This window comes from Eurypyga helias, unplaced genomic scaffold, assembly GCF_000690775.1.
Source record: "Eurypyga helias isolate BGI_N326 unplaced genomic scaffold, ASM69077v1 scaffold30340, whole genome shotgun sequence".
Classification (NCBI taxonomy): Eukaryota; Metazoa; Chordata; class Aves; order Eurypygiformes; family Eurypygidae; genus Eurypyga; species Eurypyga helias.
In genome coordinates, this window is record NW_010225629.1 from 4,573 (window position 1) to 13,092 (window position 8,520).

General features: G+C 54.3%; 1 protein-coding gene across 1 annotated transcript in view; it reads right to left on the reverse strand.

The window, feature by feature from the left end:
• Positions 1–8,316, reverse strand: part of LOC104508539 (RNA-binding protein EWS-like) — a gene marked incomplete at its 3' end in the record, with an annotated part of 12,146 nt that extends 3,830 nt beyond the window's left edge. Inside the window, exons 1-4 of the mRNA XM_010150200.1 lie at positions 8,097–8,316; positions 5,828–5,864; positions 5,526–5,577; positions 2,777–2,903 (exon numbers count right to left, since the gene is read on the reverse strand). Coding sequence (XP_010148502.1) covers positions 2,777–2,903; positions 5,526–5,577; positions 5,828–5,864; positions 8,097–8,316 — 436 coding nt within the window. The remainder of the gene's footprint in view (positions 1–2,776; positions 2,904–5,525; positions 5,578–5,827; positions 5,865–8,096) is intronic.
• Positions 8,317–8,520: the final 204 nt, after the last annotated feature.

Sequence of the window (8,520 nt, forward strand, 5' to 3'; positions counted from 1 at the left end):
GGGGAGCTCACAGGACTTGGTCCTCAGCAAGCACGGACTGAAAATACGGCAGAGGCAAAGCACTCTGTCCTGCAATCAGCATGCTCCAGGACCGCTGGCGCAGGTTTTGAAGGTTTCTGGCTGATGCCAGCAGTGTTAAAAGCTCCCCAGGGGGTCTGCGTGCCCCAACAGCCCGCTCAGGTTGGGCACAGTTGTCTGCTCCCAGGCAGGCTCTGGAGGAGGGGGCCGCAGAGGCTACCCCTCCTCTGCTCCCCTGTGGTGTAGCCAAGAGAGCTATGGGTGTGCTCACTTCAAATCCTAAATACATGACACTTGGAATACACAGAACCCAAAATTTCACAGGTAAAAAGAGAGGTGGGGGCTGGTTTAGAGTAATTCACGCTTAGCTATTTAAAGGAGAGTCATCCTCGCACACCTGAAATGATGTCTTTGCCCCAAATGACATCGCTGGAAAGCCACTAACCCTGACAAACGCAGCTCTTTGTCCACTCTTCTAATTCCTGCTTATGCACCGCAGCGACTGAAGAGCCACCCACGCCCAGAGATCTGATCCCCGAATCCAGCCGGCATCTGAGGAGCTGCAGAGGGGCCCGCAGGCTCCCGAACCCCTCTTCTCCATAACAAAGCGATGGGGTGGCTCCAAAAATCCTTTTCCTACAGCTCCAGGGAGGGAAGAAGCGCAGCCTGGGGGGTAACTCTCACGTTTGCTAGCCCAGGAGTCTGCAAGGCTGGATGGCAGAGTGCTGGGGATGGGAAGCTCCCCAGGCAGGCTAAACCAGCCCTCATCGAGGCGCTGCGGAGACCTGAGAGGGTGTAGCTGCACAGGATTCTAATTTCCCTGACCACAACATCATCTTACCCAAAAAATAAGCTGCCGCGACGAAAAAAAGGCACTTTGCTCTTCAGTAATTGCAGACATCCCTCTGCTACAAAAAGGCAATGCCAAGGAAAAATAAACGGAGATTCAACCGTCAAAACTGCATGTCCCTCAGGGCGTAAAGATGTATGCCCCAGGCACCACCCCGGGCTTCCCTCGCGTGGAAGGCAGAGGCAGGGAGACAGGCTTTAAGCACTACCAGTCGCTGGCTCCTCGAAGAGAGGCAGGTGTGGGAAGAACAAACACGACCTGGCACCCTGCCTGGAGAATAACATCAACAGCTCTGCCACAGACCGAGGTGACGCGACGGAGGCAAATCGTACTCCAAGGTCTGATAGGATCTTTTGCCTGACCACTTCCTGGGTTTTCCCTTCTCTGATGAAAAGAAAATTAAGCTTTTTAACTAAAAAAAGGAAGCTGTGCAGAAAAGACGCTTAATATTATTATTCCTCTGGCAAATACACTGTTAAGGGACAAGCAAAACCATAAACACGCAGCTTCCTGCGACACCTGCAGCACTGGAGTCTGTAGTAAGGATTGAGGGACTGAAACGTTGCTAGGAAAGGAATTTTGGAAGTCCACAAATCCTTTCTGCTGCCAATCTGTGTCCATATCCTTTTAAATGAAAGGGAAAAAAAACCCATGGGTAACCCGCAGCAACACTGGCTCTCATTCTGCAGGACACGTGCTCACCCCAGGCAGAGATTTCCCTTCTCTGTGTAAAGAGGTTAAACAGTTTAAGCGCCGGATAACGGGGTGGCCTACAGGTTAACATTTTCTCTCCACCTCTTCCTTGGGAAGCATTCCTTGATGGCTTCTGTGGCCAGGTACCCCACTGCCTGCCTGTCCTGGCATCCCCTTGCTTTGGGAAGTATTTAACAAGCTCCCACTCTACAGATGTTTATAATGTCTCTGACAGCAAAGGAGGAATCTGCAGAAAACAGCACCCAGGGTGTCACCTGGGAGGAAAACCTGCTGTCTTTTCCAACCTCTCCCGGAATACGCAGTCCCAACACACCAGAACTGAATGAGGTCTCAGTTGTTCCTTCAGACGTTCAGACACTCGCGTGTACCACGCTCCGGTCCAAAGAGCGCACGTCGGAACAGCTTACAGCTCGTTCATGAACCTGTGACGACCGTGTCTGCGCCGCTAATCCAAAGACAACAGGGAACGTGCCAAGGTGGTGGTGGGGACGCCTGGACGCGCCTAACCGTGCTGTTCACCCTTTAGGAAAGGGGGCTGGATTCACCCACAGCATCCCAGCACGGCTGTCAGCGCTCAGGATGCTTTATCCACAAAGTATGCCACGCGGAGCCGTGGAGATGGCAGAGAGCATCGCAGCCAGCACATCCCACTGCCGCCGTGCCTGCGTGCTGACGCTGGGCCGTACTAAACCCAAGTGACACCTAAAGGGTTAACTCCACGAGTGTACACGGGATGAGACAGCATTGTCCACGCCAGAGTGAGCAGGATAGTCAAAGCTGTACTGCTCCCTCCTACTGTTGGAAGCACAAGACAAAAAGTGGAGGGTGCACTATCAGAACAGCCACACACCACTTCCACTGGCTGGATTTTCGGGTAACCGAAGTGCTGAGGCCACAGGTTCCCGACAGCAGCCACAGCAGAGGCAGCGTGGCCGTGCAGCTCCTGCCTGCTTTGCCCTAAGCACAGCACTCTGCAGCCATGCTTAGCTCCACGGCGTGAACCAGCACCCAAAACATCCCCTGAAAAATTAAACGGGCGTGTTTATTTACTCCTCAGCCCACCCACATCAGGCACGCTCCTGAGGGAGGACGGCCTCTCCACACCAGGGCTGCAGAAGGAGTTCAGTGTGGGCAGCCTGGAGCTCAACGCTCTCCCCAGGAGCAGTCAAGCCTTGCAGGCGCGGGGACTCTTACCGGTAGGAGGTTGCCCGTAGGACGTGGCATACGCGGTCTGCCCGTACGTCGCAGTCGTTGGGGGCTGCGTGTAGCTGATGTCGGCGGGTTGTCCGTAGGTTCCGTAACTCTGCTGCCCGTACGTCTGCTCCAAAGAGGGTACAAAGTGAATTCGTGAACAGCAGCGACTCGCAGAGAGCGACACAGGCTGGTTCAGTGACAGGCACAGGCTGGGGGGGCTGTGTTACTCCATGGACTGACAGCAATCGGGGCCTAGCCAAGGCTCCCCTGAAACTCTGGGTGCTAATACACATTCCAGCTCAGATCTGTAGGGAAGTTACTGTTTTTCAATGCCAGGACAGCAGGGGCAGCCTCTTACCTCTTCACAACACACCTCTACGCACAGCAAAACATCAACGCCCCCAGCCCCTCCTAACTGCCACGACTCACAGGTACCTCCCGAGGGCTGACCTGTAACATGGGCAGCAGGACTACTCAGAGGGCAGGACTGCACGAGTAAAACAGGCCAGTTACTTCAGCACAGAACTGCGGTAGTGTTCAGAAGAAACCTACTGAAGGTTTCAATCAAGTTACTCGGAATATTCTTCATGTTCACCGGCCAACAGTTAGAAAACCAGGAGTTTAGGCACCCAAGGACAGACCGGCAGGCATCCGAGGGCGTGCCATCACCAACTATCCCGGTTCCAGCTGCTCCCATCCCGCTGCCTTTGCATTCAGCGAGGTCAGCTCCCAACTCGCCCCTTCCCCGGGGCTCGTTTTCAGCCCAGATGACCACTGAAGGACGGCCCCTGCCCATGGCCTGCCTTGATCCCGAAGAGCAGCGCTGCCAAGCCTGAGGCCGGCAGCGCAGCGTGGCTGGATTAGCGCAGAGCTGCTGCAGCTTCACCAGCTGAAGAGCTACCTCAGCCCCGTCTCACCAACCCGCTGGCTCAAGCCAACTTCCAACAGCTTTGGCTTAGGACAGAACTCTAGTTACAGCTCAAGAAGTGACATGAAGACAGCCTTAACGTCCAGGCTCTCAATGGGATTTACTGACTCCTGTGGGAGCCAGGGACCTAAACACCTTTTGGGCTGTGTTAGTCGTGAGCCGGTCTCCCGCAACTCACGCCACAGATCTGAATCGAGAGTAGAAAATCTCTGACCTGATTACGCCCCTGCCTGGGGAAGGTCACTGCATCAAGAGGCAGGAAGCGCTGCAAACCTCCCAAGGGATTTGCCTAGAGCCCAGTGTTGTTGGTTAGCTGTTCTACTCTCACACTGGAGGATGCTGTTGAGGCCTTGACAGCCCACTCACCCTCCACCTTCCGTGTAACCTGTTCATCTGGCAGCAGCTCTTGCAATTGCCCTGTCTCAAAGTATTTATTCCAAATAAAAGTTGCTGTCACCTTGGTTTAAGCTGACCCAAACGCCCAGCCTGAAGGTGCGCTCCCCCTCAACACCGGTGTTTCTGACACAGGGCCGTCCTGCCCTGCCGCAGAGGGAGCGGGCACGGTACGCCGGCGGCCTCGGGTCTGCTCGCACAGGCAGCGGCGGGCAGCGTGGTGCGGGCATGGGACGGTAGCTCCTGCTCAGCCCCGTGGCACCGAACCCAGCTGTTGCCAGAACCCAGAATCAGCCGATTAGAAGCTGCCCAGTAACGCTCCGGCGTGACAACGTGGTGGTCCTGTAACACGGACATGCTCTCTGGCGGCAGGATTTTCCCTTCAAACACCTCTCCGGAGAGGCAGGGGACAATTAGGCTACACCACGTTTGGAGGACAAAAGTTTCCCTTTGAAAATATACTTGGGAGTGTGTATACAACTCTGATTTTAGGAACTTGGGTTCTAAGCATTAAAAATGAGCATGGTTTAACTCATGTCTTAAACATCACCATCATTCTGCAGTCCAGCAAGTGTCTAGAGTACTACCTCCGTGAAAAAACCTACTCACTCCTTTGTCCCACTGCTGCCATCTCACAAATGGCAGTTTTCATAGACCCATAGAATCACAGAATGGTTTGGGTTGGAAGGGACCTTAAAGATCATCTAGTTCCACCCCCCCTGCCATGGGCAGGGACCCCTTCCACTAGACCAGGTTGCTCCAAGCCTCATCCAGCCTGGCCTTGGACACTTCCAGGGATGGGGCATCCACAGCTTCTCTGGGCAACCTGTCCCAGTGCCTCCCCACCCTCTCTGTGAAGAATTTCTTCCTGATATCTAATCTAACCCTCCCCACTTTCAATTTAACCCCCTTACCCCTTGTCCTGTCACTACAGGCCCTTGTAAAAAGTCCCCCCCAGCACCCTTGTAGCCCCTTCAGGTACTGGAAAGCTGCAATGAGGTCTCCTTGGAGCCTCCTCTTCTCCAGCCTGAACAAGCCCAATTCTTGCAGCCTTTCATCATAGGAGAGGGGCTCCAGCCCTCTGATCATCTTTGTGGCCTCCTCTGGACTCGCTCCAAGTGGTCAATATCCAATTTTCCTCTTTTTCAGGTTTTTCTCCTACACTGCGGAGTAAAACACACACCAAGAACCAGGCTTTTATAATCCCTTGACCACAACCACCTTAGGCTGGGACGTGCTACCAAAGTTGGGGACTGTTGAGGCTCCTTGGCGTCGCTTTCACGCCAGGAAAGCGGCGTGGGCTGCGTGGGGAGCTACAAGGCAACTTGTAAGGACAGATTCTGACACTGCCGCTCGGCGTGGCGGGCAGAGCCCCGGGGAGCTTGCTGGAAGATTCAGCATCGATTATAAACCCATCCCGTGTTTTACCTGGGTGGTCTGTGCATATCCTTGAGCTGGCTGCGGTGCGTACGCGCTGTAGCTGTAAAGTGAATTTAAAGACGTTTATAACACGGCCCCGTAGCTCTGCCTTGCGCAAAACACGCATCACAGAGAGAGTTTTCACATATCCAAACGGTTTCTGCTGAAACAATGCGGCAATACAAAACAGAAAGCTAAAGGAAAACCACAGGATTTACAAACATACCTGAGTTAAGCCTTAAACCACCATTATTATATACTTATATTGCACCTTTTTAAACCAGAGAGGCTGAGGCCATAATGCTACTTACCCCTGCTGAGCTGCAGCTTGGCTATAGGTACTGTAATCTACAAGAAAAGAAAAAAGAAAGGGGAAAAAAGGTTAACAAAGGCTTAACAAAATTAACGTCCTAAGAGCACAGCAGCTGGAATTTCCTCCTGCAGCTTGAAAGAGCTGCTATAAACCGCTGGAAAACCAGTTTCAAAAGAGTGTAAGGTAAATGCCCTTTTTCAGTCTTTTTGAAGGAAACAAAACCTCTCTTCCCTTCATTGTTACTGCTGTTTGCAGCAGCAACTTTGATCTCAAATGACCCCACTTTAATTTAACTGCCACCCCGGATAAGGGGGCTGCAGGAGGGTGTTTTGTTTTGGAACAAAAGAAACATGGGGGCTGACACTTAGAAAACACTCCCCCCCCCCCCCCCCCCCAAAGTGGGGGGAGGGCCAGGCTGCAAGTTTTTGGCTCTGCAGAAACCACCACACTTCCCTCTTTCTGTTTAACTTTCAAGGACGCAAACAAGCAGCTGGAAAGTTCAAACACTTGTCCCCTAGCAGGGTTCAGGGTGGGCAGCTGGCAGGAATTCCTCCCCTAAAGCCCTGATCCATGCCAATACCCCAGGTTCGGGAACCGAAATCCTGGAAAACCCAAGCAGAAACCTCTAGGCTGGAGCAGTTTGCTGGCGGGAAGCGCGTCCGCACGGCAATCGCAAGGCTGTATTTGAGATGATTACAGCTCCCGATGTACGCTCCAAGTCGCCACGCAATCCCAGTTCCCGTCCAAACAGCTGGAGCGGACGGCGAGTTCCTCACTCAGACCTCGCCCGCCAGATTCCAGCTCTCCCGGGACCACAGAAGTCCCGAGGGCGGCCATCAGGAGCGAGCTCAGACCCTGCTCACTACCTGGGCTGCGCTGGAGGGAGAAGCCGGACGTCAGCGGAGCTCAGGCAGGGTTGGGCGTTTTGACTGTGCCTGCAGGGGCAGGATTTGAGGAACCCGGTTTGAGGAACGCGGCTGACAACTTCCTACAGCCTTGCGTTATCCCTGCGTTGCGAGGAGCGCCTTCACCCCTCTGTTCCCAGCGGAAGGTGATGGAGCACCGGGAATCATTCTGAAAACACTCTTCATACACCAGAACCTCCCGTTTCTGGAGGCTGCGGTTTCATCCCTAATCAAGCTTTCCTCTCCTCCTCCCAACCCCTCTCTACGCGAGCTCACGGCTTTCCACCTTTTCCGCCTCCCTCCGCTGAGGCTGGAGCTCAGCCCCCGGGGGCACGTGGTGACGGAGAGGGACGGCGACTCCGGCAGCGATTTTTTGGTGGATGTTCATTACCTCAACCTCGCACCAGAGCGCGGGAATGGGTAGCGGGACACCCGGAGGACGATCAAACCGTCACACGCAACAAAAGGACGCTGAGCTGCCAGCCGAAGGCTTCCACGCGCCTGAGAGGCACCGCGCAAGTTGTTAAACCCTGCTGGCACCGCTCCCGCTTTCCCTGCGGGTTGTCATGGTTAACAGTGAGAAATCCAGCTTGTTGGATTCGGGGTCCTTGCTCTTTTTTTCAGTCTACACGTGGCCCTAAACTCTGCTAAATCCTGAGTGTTAAAAACCATGAACTCCCATTCCCTCTCACTCACCTCCCCCCTCCCAGAGCCCCTCGCCCTACACCTCCAGCCACCCAAACCCCCTAATCCTCCTCTCACCCTCATTTTCTGCACCCCGTTGGGTTACCACAGCCCTCCAGGCTCCTCAGAACCATCCAGGCTGCTGAGCACGGACCTCCCCAACCCTCATCCCTGGCTGGCAGAGCCCCCAGCAACCTGCCACCCTCCCGAAGAGCTGCCGGGGCCTTGAATGCGCACACGGTCTTACACCCACCAAACCTCCCCTTCTTACAGCCCCCGCCCCCCAGTCCTACCCGGACACGGCATTTTCCCCTTTGTAGGATTTCAATCCAGGTGTTGAGTTTGCAATCTGTCTCCGGTAATCCCTCTCTCCTAATTTGCTCCAATTTAGATGAACGCAAAACATTTAAAAAATTGTGGTTAATTCAGTTAAAACCGCCTCTGAGCCTCGATTTCCAGTGGGAAATTAATCTTCATCCTCTGTTTCACGAGGCTCAAGAGCACAATAGCGCAGCCGAAAATAGCAGCTACCACGGCAGAGCATTTCCACGTATTTAAGCGGAAAGACAGCTGTATTTTTGAACCCCATTTTGACAATTCCATCGGCACACGTTTCTTTAGTAACTTTCGGGGTTTTTTTTAAACCTCCTCAAGGTGATACCAGTCACACTCCCTCACGCTCCACGGCCTGGGACGCGGCGAGGTCCGACCTGCGGTTGTTGGGCTTTAAAGCCACTTTCAGGGTGATGTTGGTCTCAGTTTTCAGCTCTTCACGCCCCGCTGGGAACCCCGTGTAAAAGCACGTTTCCTTCCAAGATGCTTTACCGGTTTTATTCAAAGAAACGACATTCGCATCGTCCTCACCAGCCACCCGAAGGGCCGGAGGAGCCCTCCGCATGGACGGTGACCTCCCGAAAGAGCCTAACTCGGAGAATCTTCTGGGGCCGGAGCAGCAAGGCGCCACTGTGGCAAACAGGCCCTTAACAAATACCTGGGAGAGCCTCGGCACTGCGATCCCGGGGGGGCACCGGGGGGTCCCGGCCCCGCGCGGGGGGGAAGACGGGCTGGGTGAGGGCCAGCCGGGCCACCAAACCCGAGGCCC